The sequence below is a fragment of the Gossypium hirsutum genome, chromosome D11, assembly GCF_007990345.1.
Source record: "Gossypium hirsutum isolate 1008001.06 chromosome D11, Gossypium_hirsutum_v2.1, whole genome shotgun sequence".
Lineage (NCBI taxonomy): Eukaryota > Viridiplantae > Streptophyta > Magnoliopsida > Malvales > Malvaceae > Gossypium > Gossypium hirsutum.
In genome coordinates this window covers 21677420-21696305 of record NC_053447.1, presented here as the reverse complement: position 1 = coordinate 21696305, position 18886 = coordinate 21677420, and the positions used below count along the sequence as shown (strand labels likewise).

Genomic DNA, 18886 nt, shown 5'->3' with positions numbered 1-18886 from the left:
TCTGTGATTGAACGGACATTTGGAGTGTGGAAAAAAAGGGCCAATATTAAGAGATATTCCAAGTTATTCATTCAACAAGCAAGTTTTAATAGTTATTGCAACAATGGTTATGCATAATTACATTCGAAGACATGCTTGGTCAAATGATGAGGATTTTCGAGAATTTGAGAATATACCCGACATGCCAGTCTCTTCAGACCAGTTTGACAGAGGTGAATCGAGTTCTTCTAACAGAGAAAGTGACCTTGAAATCACGATGTTAAGGGAAACCATCACAACTAGTTTAATGAATCCATATTTGTAAAAAACATTTTGTATCATAACCTAATTTCTAGTAATAATGAAACTTGTTATGTCTTATGTTACTATATTTTTTTATTAAAAATCATCCGTTTAGATACTTCAAATTTTGATCCAAGTATAATGTTACTATTTGTGAAAATAATATTTATCATTGTTATAAAAAAATATTTAACTATAAAAAGTTAAAAATAATTATCATTTTATCTAATAAATAATTTAAATTGATTATATAATTCATTAAAATATTGGAAGATGCATTTTAATATTTTATTAAATGAATTTATAAATTCATATATTTTAATAATTTTAAAAAAGTAAAATAATTTTAAAAACTTCTATTATATATTAATTCTAGTCTGATGTCCTTAATAGTCATTTTTTATTCTCACATCACCGCTACAGCTGCGTTTGAATCCAAACACACACTCCACAATTGTTTCTAATCTCACTGCTACAGTATCCAATCTCACCGCTACAGTATCCAATCTCACCTCCACCGTTGTTTTTAACCTCACCAGAGGTAAACGCACCGCTTTTGGATGGGCGGTGCGTTTACCTGCGGTTAGTGTAAAAACAGTGGTGGTGGTGAGATTAGATACTGTAGCGATACTGTAGCGTGAGATAAAAAATAAGCTAAACGTATCGCACTTAATCGCTTATCTAAATCCACCCTTAGTATCTTTTTAGAGAAAGGCTTTGCTTTTGTGTGTATTCTTCAAACTTATTTCATGTGGTACATCAATTTTATCCAGTTCAGAATCATTAAAAAAATTTGATTCGGTTTAATTTTTAAAGTAAATAAATAATAATAATCGATGACTCTTATATAATAATTTTAAAAATTAAAATGGAATTAGAATTAGAATAAAATCTTTTAACTTATAATTTAAAATGAATTGGCCATTGATCTCATTATCTTTTCTCAGCTGGTGGGGAGCGTCTGACGAATGATAGAAGACTAAACGATGACAATAAAAAAATAAAAGAAGGCTGACAATTTCGGCGCCCTCACGGTAGGCCCACTGGGCTTTGCCCCCTACCTCTAATTCTAAAGCTAGGGGAGAACCAATTTCAAAATCCCTACGATTAGACTTCACATTGCTCTCTCATTTTTGAAGTTGCTTGTTCTTTTAACTTTTCAACACCTTGGCTAACAAGTGTCATCCGAATTCCCTGCTTCCTGCCTGCCAGTTTCATATGCCGAGATCCTCTTTTACTATGAATTTAATGACTAAAAAAACCTAATGGAGACGACCATTTCGTTTTGTGTATATAGGCTTAGGCTGTGATATTAATTTTGTGGAATCGAAAAAGCTAAACAAACCACATCAAGTTAACAGGGGAAGAACAGCAGCAACAAGGACAAACCTTTTAATGCTTTTAAACCCTACCCCACTTAGGAGGAGGGATGGATCTCCGTCTATGTACGCGGAGAGAAGACAAAAATGAACAAGCGTGGAGCATATATGGGTCAACTCATTTAATGATATAGCTTCAACCTCTCTCTCTGTCTATACATACCCATATCACCTTCAATCCTCTTTTCTCATTCGATTCGCCTCACTAGGACCGTATTTTTCTCTTTCTTTAGTTTCAGAACGGTACAAAGAGCTGCATGAATGACTAAGTAGTCTCAAAGAGCTGCATGAATAAGCTGTACAAAGAAGAAAAAGCAACCCTCATCTGCTTGTTTTGATTGCTAGAGCTAGCTAGGGTTCTATTCAGAGAAGATGGGATGGGGATTTGTATTAATGATGAGCTTGTTGATGGGTATTGTTGTTGCAGGGTGGTTTTGGTATAAACACAAGGAGGAGAAAAAGATGAAGAGTGGGATACCGAAAGGGAGCTTGGGTTGGCCTTTCTTAGGTGAAACTCTTGACTTCATTGCTTGTGGTTACACCTCTCGACCTGTCAGTTTCATGGACAAACGCAAGCTCCTGTAAGCTTTTTTTTTCTTTCTATTTAACTCCACTGTTGATGTTTCTTTACTTTTGGGATTATCTTCTTTTCTTGGCCACATGTTTTGTTTGTTTGCTCTTCCTACTTTCTCCATGGCTTCATTTCAATATTTTCATGTGTGTATATGCATGCATTGTTCTTTTATCTCTTAAACTAGCTTTTGTCTTGGATGATATATAGGAACCCTAGCGAGATTCATATATCATTGCTTCTTCACCATAATCATTTTATGTAAGAATATTGCTAACTATGCAACCTCTATAAAATTCTAATTATTTCCAAGTTCTTGTATTCTTGACTCAGTAGTATAAAAAGTTTTAATATTGGAGGGGTTTATCTATTCAAATCATGTAACATGCAAAGACCAAACTAAACTTCTCTTTGATTTATTTATTTTTCTTTTTGTTGGCATTATGAGTTTTTCAATTGACATGTTATAGGAAGTAGCTTATTACATAAATTAAAAATTATTGGAATCTTAATAATAAAGAAATTCTATCCTAGACGAGTAATAAATTTTTTCCCTGAATTATTCTAAAGTTGTCTATATTGTTAACTTTTTATATAAAACATTGTTATTTTAACTTGTCATTTCATGAAATAATATTTAAAATTATTTGTTAGACATTGGGAACATAGCCACAATGACTAACTTTTTCTTTTTTGGCTGAATGCCACGATGACTAACTTGGTAGCTAGGCCCCAAATTCTCCTTATGATTCAGACAAATAGATAAATTAACCTAGACATCGTGTCTTCGCTAAATGATATGTCCCAAAGGAAAATTCTTCATCGATGAGCTCCTAGCTTGAAAACACAAGCTTCCATTATCCAAAAAAAAAGGCGTGACAGAATTAACACAATAAGTAATTAAATCGAATCCGAAAGCTTTTGCTTATAGAAATGGTTGTGTCTCGATCTTACCAGGCATGGGAATGTGTTCAAAACACACATCTTGGGAACACCCATTATAGTTTCAACTGATCCCGACGTGAACAAGGTGGTTTTGCAGAACCATGGCAACACCTTTGTTCCTGCTTACCCCAAATCCATCCGATTGTTGCTTGGCCCGTCTTCCATACTTCAAATGAATGGTAACCTTCAGAAGAGAGTACATGCACTCATTGCAGGCTTCCTCAGGTCCCCGCAGCTTAAAACCAGTATTACTACAAACATTGAGAACTCTGTGAGACAAACTTTGGGTTCTTGGCAACACATGCAGCTCGTACGTGTTCAACAAGAAACCAAAAAGGTCTACTCGAAAGTACTAGTATTGTTAATTCCAAACTCTCAGATTATTTATTTCACTGAATCTGCTTCATTAAACATCTCAGATTACGTTCCAAGTCTTGGTTAAAGTTTTAATGAGTGTTGATCCCGGTGAAGATTTGGAGTTTATGAAGAGAGAATTTGAGGAATTCATCAAAGGTTTGATTTGCTTGCCTATCAAGTTTCCAGGAACAAGACTATATAAATCTCTCAAGGTAATTGGCTTTAGCAGCATTCATCTCCTCTCCGGTTACCATTTTCCATGGGGTTTTCTAGAAGTTGTTTTGTTTTTTTTATTATTTGTTGTAGGCCAAAGAAAGGTTAGTAAAAATGGTGGAAAAGATTCTGAAGGAGAGAAAATTGGGCATGGCGAAAACAGGCGAAAACAGTGTGGTCAATGATGCAGTGGACGTCCTGTTACGTGACATTAGTGAAGAAGGTGATGATGATGAACAAGGAGAAACAAAAGAGAAGCAATCTCTGCCGTTGGATTACATGAGTGGGAACATAATAGAGATGATGATCCCAGGAGAAGAGACGGTTCCCATGGCAATGACCCTAGCTGTCAAATTCCTCGGTGACAGCCCTGTTGCTCTCCACCAGTTGATGGTACGTACCATACAAATCCCAAACATAAAACTTTAAAAAAAAAATGGGATAAGGAATTCTCACCTTTATATCCAACGGCTAGGATTATTTTGGTTTCCACTTCAAAACCGGGTCCAAGAATGTCACTATTTCACCATTTTCCCCCCAAATTTTTTCCACAGATAAGTCTCTTTCATGGTTTCATTTAGGCACACGAGTAAATGCACGTGTAAAACAGATTGTAATTGTGTCAAAATATAGACCATACTTTAGGTTTGAGAGTTAAAGGAGTATGTCCTGTCACTTCCTTTTCTTCGTGGCGACCAGTTTATTTTAATTGAAAAATATGAAGGCTTAAATGCAAAATTACCCCTTAACTATATTACTTTTAAGATGAGACGAATAAGAACGAGAAATGTGTTATGTTTTTAATTGGATGTTGTACACTTCTTTTAGTAGAATGAGAGGAATTGATAGTTTAAGTACCAATTTTAACCCCAAAAAAACTTTATGTACTGACATGGGGAAAATGGTATAAGTTTAGAAACCAATTTTGTAGTTGAGCCAAATCGTAATTATCTAAATTTTCAATGGCACTAGCTTTGGCTCAAAAAAGGGATTTTTTAAGTAATTTTGATGTTGATTTTTTTGCAGGAAGAGAATATGGAACTGAAAAAGCAAAAGATGAATTGTGGTGAAGATTATAGTTGGACTGACTACTTGTCTTTGCCATTCACTCAAAATGTGAGCCTCAAAATTTCATGGTAGGTGCCATTAGACAAGTGAAAGGGAACAGTGACACTGACATGCACTTTTTTTTGTTTCATTGGTAGGTAATAAGTGAAACTCTTAGACTGGCAAATATCATCAATGGAGTTTGGAGGAAAGCAGTAAAGGACATTGATATCAAAGGTAGTTTTTCCATTGTATTTGCTTTAAGCTCGAATTTGCAGAAAACAGGGAAAAGCACACATCAATTTGGTTTTTTTTCTTTTGGCAGGCTATCTGATACCACAGGGATGGTGTGTTCTAGCTTCTTTCATTTCTGTTCATATGGATGAAGAAAATTATGAACACCCTTATCGTTTCCATCCATGGAGATGGGAGGTAGCTTAAAATACAAAAATATTGTCAACTGTTTATTATTCATGAACTATTTTGAGCAAATAAAAGAAATTTATTTGTTTACAGAGACTTGGAACTGCTGTTAACAACAATAGCTTTACACCATTTGGAGGTGGGCAGAGGCTTTGCCCTGGTATAGAACTATCAAGGCTTGAAATTTCAATCTTCCTTCACCATCTCATCACCAGTTACAGGTAGTTTACTGATTCTTGTATTCTTTAATCATAGAATTCTAGTTCACCTGCTATGATTCAATTTAGTGGACCATGGGACACCTCAACGAGGTCTTACTTTAAACCCTACATGATTTGAGAAACTAAAGAATCGACGTTTTAGCTATCATGCCATGGTTAGATAATCTGTTAAAATCAAAGCACTCATTATTCTTCTCATACATGCAGATGGGTTGCTGAAGAGGATCACATTATCTACTTTCCAACAGTTAGGATGAAGAGGAAGCTGCCAATCAGTGTCACCCGCTTATGAAACTACCATTAGTTTGGCCCATCAAGGACAGTCTGTAGTACAATAATATCTAAAGCAAAATATTTTCCTTTCTGAATTGGATAATACATAAGAAGACAGAAACTTTGGAAGGATTATTGCCCACTCAAAAGGGAGCCACTGGGGAATGGCCTTTTGTACAGATACATTGATCTTTTAAAAGATATGATAGGACTGTGCATTATGGTGTTAGTTCTCATGTCACCATCTTTTTTTTCTTTCATAGCATTGGAGAGGTCCTAACTGGGTCCCCTTTTTCTTTGTTCCTTCTATATTGAATGCATTGTCTAAATCCTTGTTCCATTGCCGCCTCCAATAATTTTGGCCCTGCTATAGATCAATCATCTTCCATGGCTAAAATTATCTAACAGAGGATATTGTCTTCTAGATTAACATCAGTGAAAGAGCAAAAGATGAAGCAGATTGCAATTACAACCGTGAAAATGAGTTGTAAACATCTGTTCTTCTTTGTTTGGTCGAAACTGGAAACAGGGGTTCATTGATTGATCAACAATGGAGCTGACTGATCCCGAATAGAGTGTGGTTGATGTCTCGTATAGGAAAAACTACTAATATTGACAACACCATATCTCGTTTTACACTTGGAACACTTGAATCTGATTGATATAATTGTAATTATTGATTCTATTTAGTCGGAAAGAATATAGTGGCTCAGGTATCTTTAGTCACTTTTGGCCATAAAACAAAAAATGTGAGAAATGGAACCTCAAGAAACCTCAAACATGATAAATGAAGTATTCCCATAAAGGAAACTGTATCCCTCTTCCATAACCTTTTCTTAGGTCAATTGGCAATCATCAGAAATCACAAGCATCATTATAAAATAAAATTTAATCTCAAATTATTTCAGATCTTGATTCACTGTGCTAAAAATAAGTCCTCAGCCAAGGCCAAATGGAACTTTTGAACACCTTTCTGTTTCCTAGTCCTAAACACAAAGATACAAATTTCCAATCTATAAATGAATAAGTGCAGAACTAGAGAAACCAACATCAGATGTCTAAATGCCATTAAACTGTAGACCGGCTGGCGTAACCAAACATTAGGATGGAAACATAATTAAGTTCTTACAAACCATCTCAAAATCAGCATAACATTGGAAGACAAAGCGTATAAGCAAGCGAAATTTCAAGCCATGGCCTTTTTCTTCTCTTCCTCAAGCCCCTGCAGTTCCACCAGCCTTTCGGCCCATGCTCTATCCCTAGCCACTGCAGCCATCTTACGCTCTACTTGCTTAATCTTCTTCTTCCTATTAGCTTCCTGCAATTGAGCTTTCCTCTTCTTTGCCTCTGCCTGTAGAACCCAAGGGCAAGAGATAAGCGTTTTTTCCATAATCAAATATATAGACGTTAAGAAAAAAATGTGCATTATATTTCATGTCCTATGAAATTGTGAAACCATGCAACCTTCAGGAAGCAATCGTAGAGGCAAATTTTGAAAATATGAATTACCAACCGAAGACAGGTTTCAATGAAGTAGTCGCAATCAAATGCTGGTTTTTACATGAAATAAACTAGTTGCAAGTATTAGGACAAATTTTCTCTCAATAACTTACACACTGATGAACCTATTCCTCATTTCAAGCCCCAAACTCTCTATTGACTAACTAAAAGGTTACTTACAGGCAACATTTATCAAATATTTAACTTCTTGATTTCTTCTAAATATATCGGACAAGGTAACCAGTTAAGCAGATTGTAGCTTCAAAATCCAACCATTAATTTCAAGTCAGCATTACTATACTCAGATGGATATAGGAGATTTGGATGCAACTTCTACTTAAAAGGAAAAATGGTTGATAATGCATGCAACATAAGCCACTTCCTTCCTCATTGTGTTCCCATTTAATTCCATAAAAACCAAACACACTACAAATTTGATGATTGCCATGCGAACCTCATATCAGTAGAACTATTTTCAATGTGATTTATGGAAAACAAACCAATTTAAACGCACGGCGCAGCCTCATTCTCTTTTTCTCATTCCTTCTTTTGACACTCCCTTCATTAGGATTATTTGGAAGAATAGGCTCCCCTGGTGTATACTTCACCCATGCATATGGCCCTGCATTCTTAAATTCATTAGCATTTCCCGGTTCTTTTCCCCATTTGTTTCACCAATAACTTGGGTATTTTCTTTTGTTAAATTAGGCATATTCTAAGGGGAGAAAAAAATGCTTTCTAAAAACCCTAATTGCACATAAACCCTACTAGTTAGGAACAAAAAAATCGCAAAAATAAATCCTGAAAAGGTAAATTAATTAAAAATTGAAAGACAAAATGAAGGGATGTTAAGTGAGGTACCAGGAGGTTTCAAGCTGGCTCTTTTTCGGCGTGCCTTGTCTTGAGGCCTTCTCTTTGGGAAACGAGTATTGGTTAAGCTATGCAACTGATTGGACATCGAGATCCATGGAGATTGGCGGTAAATAGACCCACACAAAAGGGAATTCAAACAGGATTTTGGGCACAAATAAGAAGGGAGAGTCGACATAGTTCCAGAAGCAGGGGAAGCCTGGGATAGTAGGAGAGTCCGACATAGTGGTCGAACGATACTTCTTAAAGCCCCAAATCCCATTTTCTAGATCATGAAATTGTTACGTTTAAAGGACAAAAGAAGAGGAAGGGGTTGTTTTTGTTTGAGCAGAGTGGAGGCAGTAAGCTTGTAAAACAGGGTTAGCGAAGAAGAAAAGAGATGAAGAAATTGGGCTGAAGCTTTGACATTGAGGCCCTTTCGTTTTCTTTAATTTTCCAACTAAAAGCCCACTTGACCCAGCTTTGACATAGAGGCCTTTTCAGTAAATACCATGAACTTGGTTTGGGATTAGGTTGATCTGATCTGAACCAACCAGGCCATTTCAAGTTTTTTATTTTCTTTGAAAGAGAGTGACGTGTGAAATTAAACAGGATAAAATGAAAGTTGAAGGCAATGATGTGAGAGACAAGGATATTGAATACAGTTGTCTGTTGGTTGGTTCCTTAAAGTTTCTCTTTGTTGCTGAGTTTGCATCTTCAACCCACTTTACCCCTTCACCGGTTTAATTGTAAATACAACTACAACCTAACCTATGAAAACCTTCAAACATATTCGAGATTAAGAATCAAGAAAAGATGGTCGAAAAAGTGTATGTTTGGAGAAATTCAAAATCAAAAACACTAACATCCAAATGTAGGTATTGATTTTGATAAGGACTCCACTAAAGCTTATCATTATTATTTCATACTTGAATTTAGTATTTAGACCAAATATGTAATTCGGTAAATGTTTGATTGTATCTTCTAGTTAAAAAAGCATAAGTACATAGTTGGGGGATTGAACATTTAAGCCAAATTGATGTAAGATAAAAAAAAAACAGTAAGTACCAAAGTGAGCATTGTAGCCAAACTTAGGTACCAACTTGGGATAAAAAAAAATAACTTAAATACTAAATTGAATATAAAAAATGAACACGTGTACCAAATAGCATATTAACCTTAATTTATATTAAAAGTGAAGAAAAGCACCCATACCCTCAGGTTAAGAGAAATTGGCGCTGGCGCCATCTTTTTTACCGTTAAAGAAAATGAAGAGCAATGGCCCGCCATAACCGATAAAAGTGCAAAAAGGAAAAGGAATCCAATATATATAAACTTTGACAATAACAAAAACAAAAGTTGAGGGAGCACAAAAGAAAATTAGTGTTGATGAAGAGAAGAATTAAGGCCTTCAGAAAGTGAGATTTATGGGCCACGAGAACCCAAAATCTAGGTCCCCGCCTTCAAAGCATAACATATATATTGGAGAGAAAAAAGAACACAAAGACTGTCATGCTTGGATAATGATGTGCTCAAAAAGTGACCCTTAATATATATATATGATGACGAGTAAGTCTTGGGTGTGAAGGGATATGGGTTTGCACAGGCAAAAGGTAAAAGACATGTAACTACTAACTGTAACATCGGTCCTATTGAATCAAATTTGGGGATCACATGATTCTTAATTAGGGTTCATGTGAAAAACCAATGATTAACTTGTTGACAATTTTTTCCCATTTTATGTGTCAGCCATGTGGTAAAAGATTAAAAAGAACTAAAGGGCACAATATTTAAAAAAGACCGTTGTTAGTAAAATCCTTCCAACTTTGCCGGATATATGATTTTTAGCTTTCATCTAACATCAACATTGTGAGAAAGATGAGTGGGGTAATGCCAAATTTTCCCTTGTTTTAGGCTTTTCGACTAATTAATTTCCTTGTTGAATGCTTTTTCTGTGTCCTAACTTTGAGATATGGGTTTGTATATATCAGTAATAAAATCACCAAAAACAAAAAAAATCTTCCGTTATAAATTATATACTCAACACAACATCTTAGTGAATTACATCCTTTTATATATATATATATATATATATATGTTTCGCATCAATATTTATTTTTTTCTTAAAATTGATATTTGTTTCATTTCTGTTATACAAAATAATACTTAAAACTAACTGTTTTTAACCTTTTCATGTTGCTTCTAATAATTAATTGACACCCCAAAGTCCAATATTTGACACTTGACAATGATGATGTCACAATGATATCACTATCTAAAATTTATTAAAAATCTAAAAAATTAAAATATTAAAAATTATAAAAATCAAAATCAATTAAATTTAAAAGGTTTTTGTTTAAAATTACATATTTACCTCTAGTTACATAGTTCAAACAAAAAAATAAAAATACGCAAATGTATTTATCTTCAACTCAAGATTTAAATTGAAATTATAACCTCTTCTGAATATGTATTTTTTTTAAATTATTGTCCAAAATTCAAAACATAGAATTTTTTTACAAAACATGAAATCGGACACGCATTCGAATGTGGCATCCCAATCTGAAATAAGTAGTATTTTGGTATCTAAACATGCATCCTTTTGACAAAAATGTAGTATACTTTTTTAAAAGAGTAAATTAATTTTCAGAAATAATTTTTCTCTGTTGAATGAAATCTATTTTTATCAATTTTTAAAATTTGTAATTCTTTTAGATAATATGATAATTTTTGTAAATATAAATATTATCTTTATACAATAAAAAATTTTAATATTTTTTTTATTTTTGATGATGGCATCACATCTTAAATATTCATTGGACCACATGTTAAATATTCGTTGGTTTACATAGATAAAAGTAACACCGTTAGTTTCAGGTACTATTTTGTATGATAGAAACCAAACATAGGTATCAATTTGAATCGAGGTAAGCAAAATTCGATTCTCCTTGAAAAAATTAAAAAAAAGTTCTAATTATTCGAGTTAATTGAATCAACTTGATTTTTTTTTTGAATTTCGAGTTCAAATTGAATTAAAAGTTTGAATTTAAATAACTTCAATAATTTGAATACATCAAATATCAAACCCTTTTCCTACCCCTACCCCCCTCAAACCCTTTCATTTTTCCCAAAGAAATTTTACCACCCCAAAACTTTTTTCTTTTTATTTCCTCCCCAAAATTTTTACTTTCCCAAACCCTAATTTTATTTCCTTTTGCTTTCCTCCAATACGTTTACTTCCTCAAACCCCCAAAACTTTTTTTTTGATTTATGTCTACTATTTATATTTTAAACTAAATTTCACATTTTGTACTATTTATATTATTGAATTGTTTAATCATGTTGAATCTTTATCAATTTATGTTAAAATTAAATTATTGATGATGCCATAAAATATTCGTGTTAAAAATTTATGTTGGTACCAATTTCGCATTTTATCTTTAAAATAACTTTTATTAAAAAATCACATTTTTTACATTTAATATATTTTTTAAATTTTAAAATACACGGTGACAAGAATTAAAAGATAATTGAAGCAACTAAGCAAGAAAAGAAGTTAACCCGTATATAAAATATTAATAAATAAATTATGAGGAGATGAAAGTTAATAACAAAATTGATCACGATGGGTGGCAGTGGTTACAAGAACCCAAAGTCATTTTTTTAATTTAACTCAAACAAATATATTCGATTCAAATATCATCTCACTTGACTCAATTTGAGAAAATTTCAAATTGAGTTAGGATGATAAAATAGGATTTATCAACTCAATTAACTCGAATTTTTTTCATTCGATATGATTCGATTGAATGTTCATCCCCTAAATTTGAACACACACAAAAAAATGTGAGTATAAAAATGAACATTAAAACCAAATGTAGTTGCCAAAATGTATATTTACCCTAAAAAGTTATAAAAACAATTAATTATCGGTGAAATTCTACTATTAGTCCCAATACTTTGTATAAAGTTATGTATTTAGTTTCTTTACTTTAATTTGGCCAGATGTAGCCCCTATACTTTTCAAATTCGACAAATTTAATTTTCATACTTATTGAATTTTTAGTCCCAAAACAAAGCAGTAGTGGTTAAATTTGTTTGATTAAATTCTTGTATTAGTCTTGTACTTTATATAAAGTTTTATATTTAGTTTATATTCTTCAATTGAATCATTATTAGTGTTTATGCTTTTCGAATTTTAACATAAATGACTGTCATTAAATCCATTAACTAATTTTTTTAAGTGTAATACGTGAAAATAATAAATAAATATAATATTACGTATGTAATAATATATTTATTACATTGTGTTTTAGAAATAACAAATTTTAACAATTATCATTTAGTAATAAAATTAAGAAAGGATAAAAATTAATAATATCACACTAATCACAAAATGTAACCATTAATCATTGGTGTTGATTTTGATATTATACTTAGAATTTTGAGTTTTGGATTTATCATTTATGCTACCCAACGAAGTTTTGAGGTTTCTCATATATTTCCCCTTCGTTTCCCATTGCTTCCGCAACGTAGAAAGCGACAAGTCCAGTACAAAGCTCACCGAAGATACCAAATCTAAACACGTGGCGGAAATATATGAGACGCCACCCGGCATAGATCCTCAGCCATTTTGGTCCCCTTACCCTTAATTTAAGGGACACATGCCCCATCATCCATTACATGTAAAAGGATTTGCTCAGAAATTTCGTACCAAGTACACCTAATTTCAAAGCAGACAATCCCATTTCTGTACCTCGCGAGAATATTCCAAGCCGGGAAACGGTAGGGGCAAATTCGACAACTTGCATAATGACGGAATCCTTGCCACCGACGTTAACGGAATAAGGTTGCTCTCAGAAAATGGAGGGAACAACTAACGACCCTTCACGCCGTTCCGCATGTTCTTTTTCTTAATATAAATTCATCATTTTGATCCTAAAAACGGAAGAGTCACGCGCGGCACGTGCACCGACGCTATGAGGAAGAAAAAAGGGGGGCCCACGACAAACACGCACCAAAAACGATCTTCGATTTGATGTACGTGATGGTGATGATTTCACGTGTCGCCAACCAATCAAAATCAAGGAGGGTATGGCTATCTTTGGCGCCCTTGCCGTCCATCAACTTTTCTAACGTGTCTTTGTTTTTAACGGTTCATAAATTGGGAAGTCGCGGTAATAATTCTAACACTAATCATAATTAACCCTCCTAAAAGTTTGTGCCTCACCACTATGTTATCTTCTTTTTTGTTTTTACCGCTTCAACCGACTGGAATCTTGTGGATTCCTAGATTCATGCTACATTCCATTCCTTTAAATTTTATCATTTTATTTTTAGATTACATATTGTAAACGCTAAATTTAATATTTAGCTAGAGGTTATTTTCGTTAAATTTGACCTTCAATCTCTAAAAATTTAAATTAGATTATTAATATTTCAAATCGAGTTAAATTATATTTTTAACAAAAATATTGATTAAATTGTTAAATTTTTAAATATAATAACTAACGTAATGATTCATATGTATGTCAAACTATTTTTTTGAATTTTTATGAACTTATTTTAGTTTCTTTAGATTCTTTTAAATACTTTTATATTTTCTTTAAAATTATCTATTAACGTTACATATAAAATCTATAGTACCATGTTAATATAAAATATATATGGACTACCATGTTGGCTGCCATGCCAATATCGTCAAAAAAAAAATATTTTAGTCATCATTTTTATTAAAAAAAAGGTAATTTGACTATTTTTGAAAAGATGAAAATCAAATTTAGCTCAAACAAATAATAATGATCAAATTGATAAAAGACGTAAATGTTGAGGGCTAAATTTATCATTATGTCTATCGTATAACCAGGAGCGTAGCTAGGGGACTAGTAGGGCCTAACCCCTTTAAAATGGAAAATTCTCCATTTAGGCCTTTTAAAATTTTAAAATAGTAAAAGTAAAATTACACTTTATCTCCCCTAAAATAATAAACATTTGGTTTAATTCTTTAAAAATTATAAATATATAGGCTATTAAAATGATGAAATTGTATTTTTATTATCTTAAAAATTATAATTTAATTTCGACCCCTTAAAAATAATTTGGTTTCGCCAATGGTATAGCCCTACTTTATGTATATTTGTAAATGAATATATAGGTTAATATTATAAAAGTTTTGAAATTTACCTCAATTATAAACTTGTCTGTTTATAAAGAGTCGGATTCTTTTTTCCTTTTACAAATTACAAAGGAAAAGAAAAGAAAAATATGGGGGGGGGGTATGCTAAGATTATATCCATAAGTCCCCAGACCTTCAATTATGCAATTGATGACATTAAATATTTGATAAAAGGGGCCAAAGACAAACTCTAGGAAGTGGGCTCAGTTGAAGCATACAATGAAGATTTATAGAAAAGCAAATCATAAATTCTAGTATAGAAGGTTAATAATAAGTGAAGCATAGCATGGATGAACTGAGAGTGGGGTAAGCAAAAATCTTTGGTCGACCAAAATTATGCAAAGCTGGTCCTGGTGTGTCTTGTCTTTAATAAAAAGTGAGTGCCGAATTATGTACAATATGAGTTGTAGCAGTGATGAGCTCAATGCAGAGTTAGGAGACGTAATTGAATATTAGGTTGTGCGTAGGCCACCTCTCCCAACCAAACTTTCACTTTGTTTAGTAAAAAGAAAGAAAGAAATATTGGTGGTGATCATTCCATTGCTACTTAATTAATGGCTTTAGTTTAGTTGCTGAGATAGTGGTAGTTAGTTATATGTCTCACCTATTATACTGGATTAAAATTCACAACCTCGTTACCAGAGATAGTTATGCCCATCAATGAGGTGTGTATATACAGAGTAGATTAGGCCACAACCCATAAGGTTTTGCCTAGTGGATTCTCCAATAATTGATATAGGTTGTATAGGACGTGGCAGGGAAGGCATTTTGATTGATGAAGTACCATTTGATGTAACTTGTTTTTTCAAGAGCCAAATCATATGAAATATATGTATGGGAGTTTCATATGTTATGAAACATGCACCTGTCAGGATATTGATATCCTTGCAAATAAGGAAAAATTTCACAATCACAAAAGTATACTATATATTAATACAAAATAGAATGGATGAAGACTCAAGGCCTCAATCTTAGAAGGGTTTTTTTTTCCTTACATAATCTGGTACTGCATTAGAAGGGGGTTAGCGACTCTTTTATGCTGTCCAGCTTTAGAGTTTGGGGATAGTACTTTTCAGTCGCTAAAATTGAAAATGACGTTTTAAGAAAAAAAAAAGGTTAATCAAGTTCATGGCAGCAAATCAGGCAAATCCAAGTCAGTTTAATCCACTTATAATTTAGTCAATTTTAATGCTTGGACCAATGCATCACCAGCATTTAAGCAGGCTAAGCATAAACCATGATGCAACAATTAAACAATCAATGGTGTGATCAATTAACAACATAGTACTAAAAAAACCCCATTATAATTTTGCTAACAATCTGTGAGACAGCATTCACCAGGACAAGGAGCATGAAAACTTGCCATAATGAGTTGGAAAAAAGAAAACCCATTTCATTGCTGCCCTAAATAAGGGACCAATTAAATTATAAATCATTTTTTCAAAAGGCATGCATTGATGAGTAACATAAAATGAGCAACAGTGTGGCAGTTGGTGACCAAATGGTCCTTAATCTGTGCTTGGGATTGGAAGTGAGAAATGGGGACTAATTGCACTTTCATTTTCCGCTCATCTCGGCGTTGAAAAGGTAAAGTAAGTTTGAAGAAGAAAAAAAAATACCAGAAGAGGCATTGAGGGCTTTGGTGGCTAATTAAAATTATTTCTTAGGGTCTGTTTGATTGCCAATAAAATATTTTCCGTAAAATGATTTCTGGAAAATGTTTTACTTTTCTGTAAAATGATTTATTGGAAAATATTTTCTGGTGTTTGATTGAATCTGTGTAAAATATTTTCTGCTGTTTGACAGATTTCCTGAAAATATTTTTTGAAAAAGTTATTTTTACATATATTAATATATATTAATAAATTTTTATATTTTAAATTATTTTTACATATATTGCAATGATTTATTTATAATAATACTCAATTATTAAGCTACAATATTAATCGTTATAAATTAAAAAAAAACTAATATCAAATAAATTATTTGTAATTGTGTTAAAAAAAGTATTGAATAATTAAAAAAATAAGTTACTGAAAAATCGATAAACAGAAGCAATTTTCTATCGAAAATGAAGGAAGGAATGAAGGAGGCGATAGAGAGGAGAGCACGGAAAATGTCTTACGGAAATTGAAAGGGTAAGACATTTTCCCTAAAATGTAACCCATTTTCCCTTGTTTTGGAGTTCATTTTCCAAATAGAAAATGTTTTCTGCCAATCAAACGCTGGAAAAGTTGGAAATGATTTTCCGGAAAATCAATTCCGTCAATCAAACAAACCCTTAGTTTACTTACTAAATGACGTGCATGCCATGTGGGGACTTATCCATCTAATAAACCCTTGGTTTTGACTTTTATCTATCTGTTTTAAGATTTAATTAAGCAATTCTAAATATGTAATTACGTTAAGTTTTTTTTTGGTTTATGGACACTCTTTTAACAATCTTAACAATCATGTTCCTTCCTGTCAACTTCATTCATTCAATAAGTTTGACTTCATGATTTCATTCACATGATTCAATTAGCTTGTTTGTTCTCAAAACTTTATAAACTTGGAAATACATTTCTTTTTCACATCCATTTTCAATTTGATTTTTATCCATTAAATCAGCTAAAAGTTCATATTAAATCCAGGGAAGAAGGAGGAGGAAGAGGAGGGACCAATTTGACAGAAACTAAGCATTGAATAGACCTTGTAGTATGGAATTTGGATGTTGGATACGATGCATTTAAAATAATTCTACACAACAAAGGGGGAGTCACTGTTTTTATTAACCCACATTTATTGTCACATTTTTTTGCCTCACAGAGTTGTATAAGACTAGTATTTTTTGGGATTTGGTTGTTTTTCAAATTATTATAAAAGATTGCTGGCAATAACATTTTTTTTATAAAACTAAATCTCTGTTGATTTAGCTGCATTTATTGACTACAATATATTTATTTATTTTTTCCTTCATAAGGAACCTTCTTTATGATGGTGGCAGACCACATGAACATATTTTTTCTAATGGAAAAAAACCGATACTAAAAGATGGTATTGGTCAAAATTAAAATATATAATGTAGAAATAACACATTAATGAGGAAGAGAGACAGGAAAAGGGCAAAGTTAAAAGGTTGTTTTGGGACGACCAGAAAGGTGAGATATAAGGTATAGTGTCAATTACAAGCCAAATAATTGTCACAATAAATCATATATATTACAGAGAGAGTGATAGGTACATGAAACTGCTGGGTTCACATGGAAAGGACAGATTTTGTAAAAGGATCCCAAATGCAAAACCTTCATTGATTCATTTTGCTATGACCATAATGTCCTAGGTCAAAGGATATATTAACAAGTCAAAGCAGAAACAGGAGTGGTATAAAAAGAGTGGTGTCGGTTGGGTGTGTAAGTTTTCTAGGTTAAATTTGGAAATTGATGTATGAGACAAGGTTGTTGATGCAACTCCCTTTGGGAGTATTATGGAGAAGTAGAACATAGAGCTCATCTAATCCCATGAATTGACACGTTCCATCCACTCTACACAACAAAACCAAAATTGGTTTCCTATTTGTTTAAGGGTGGGTTTGGATGGGCGATTGGGTGCGGTGCGGTGCGTTTAGCTTACTTTATGTCTCACGCTACAGTATCGCTACAGTATTTAATCTCACCGCCAACGCTATTTTTACAGTAACCGTAGGTAAACGCACCGCCCATCCAAACTCACCCAAGTGTATATAATTTGTAAAGTTTTGAGTTAACCACGCTTTCCAGAAATATTTTAAGTTTGTATTTTATGAACATCATTTAAGCATATAACTTTTTATTTTATTTTAACTTTTAATGTCTATTTTTTATTAATTTACTTCTTATTTTTACCAAAATTTGATGATTAATATTTTAAAAGTACTCAAATTACTTTTTTTTAATGAAAATATTGATTAAAACATTAGTTTCTAATGATGACAGTAACTCACGTGGCAATCCACATATATTTCATGTTGACATGATATTATTTATTAGAGGTGCTCATGGGCCGGGCCTAGAAAAAAATTTCGGCCCGGGCCCGACCCGAAATATGGGCCTAGAATTTTGCCTAGGCCCGGCCCGAGAAAAAAATCATAAGCCTGGGCCGGGCCCAACCCGGCCCGTTTTTTAAATAAATACCAAAAATTTATTTTAAAAATTAAAACAAAAATTAAAAAAGTATTTTAAAAATATTTTAAAATTAAAAAAAAAAGTAAAAAAGTATTTAAAAAAATTTTAAAATTAAAAAAAGTATTTTAAAAGTATTTTAAAATTAAAAATAAAAAAATAAAAATATTTATTATTCGGGCAGGGCCGGGCTGGGCCCGAGCCAAAAAAATGGTGCCCGAGGCCCGGCCCGATTTTTAATCGGGCCTCTTTTTTTGCCCAAGCCCATATAATATTTATCTTATATGACATCTAGATTACAATACACGCTATCATGTTTATAAACTTAACATTTTAGCCAGTGTTTTCATTAAAAAAAACAATGTATAATGACTTATTTGACCTTCCAATTTTATGAGAGTTATTTTAGCCTTTCATTTACTTTTTTTGCCTTATTTTAGCCTTTCATTTACTTTTTGTCTCTTTTAGTTCTTGAACTTGTATTTTTTGTTAAATCACCTCAAAATGGATGG

The 18886-nt window shown here is 32.6% G+C and overlaps 2 protein-coding genes across 2 annotated transcripts; one reads left to right on the top strand and one right to left on the bottom strand.

The window, feature by feature from the left end:
• Positions 1–1405: 1405 nt before the first annotated feature.
• LOC107913036 (3-epi-6-deoxocathasterone 23-monooxygenase CYP90C1) lies at positions 1406–5940 on the top strand. Its single transcript, XM_016841473.2, has 9 exons — positions 1406–2242; positions 3190–3514; positions 3597–3746; positions 3841–4140; positions 4774–4863; positions 4953–5031; positions 5120–5226; positions 5311–5438; positions 5646–5940. Exons 1-9 carry the CDS (start codon positions 2034–2036, stop codon positions 5728–5730), a joined length of 1473 nt encoding a protein of 490 aa, XP_016696962.1. The 5' UTR covers positions 1406–2033; the 3' UTR covers positions 5731–5940.
• Positions 5941–6588: 648 nt separating this feature from the next.
• Positions 6589–8635, bottom strand: LOC107913037 (uncharacterized). Its single transcript, XM_016841474.2, has 3 exons — positions 8073–8635; positions 7712–7833; positions 6589–7062 (listed from the first exon to the last, which is right to left on the bottom strand). The coding sequence occupies exons 1-3, from the start codon at positions 8341–8343 to the stop codon at positions 6898–6900; spliced, it is 558 nt and encodes a 185-aa protein (XP_016696963.1). The 5' UTR covers positions 8344–8635; the 3' UTR covers positions 6589–6897.
• Positions 8636–18886: the final 10251 nt, after the last annotated feature.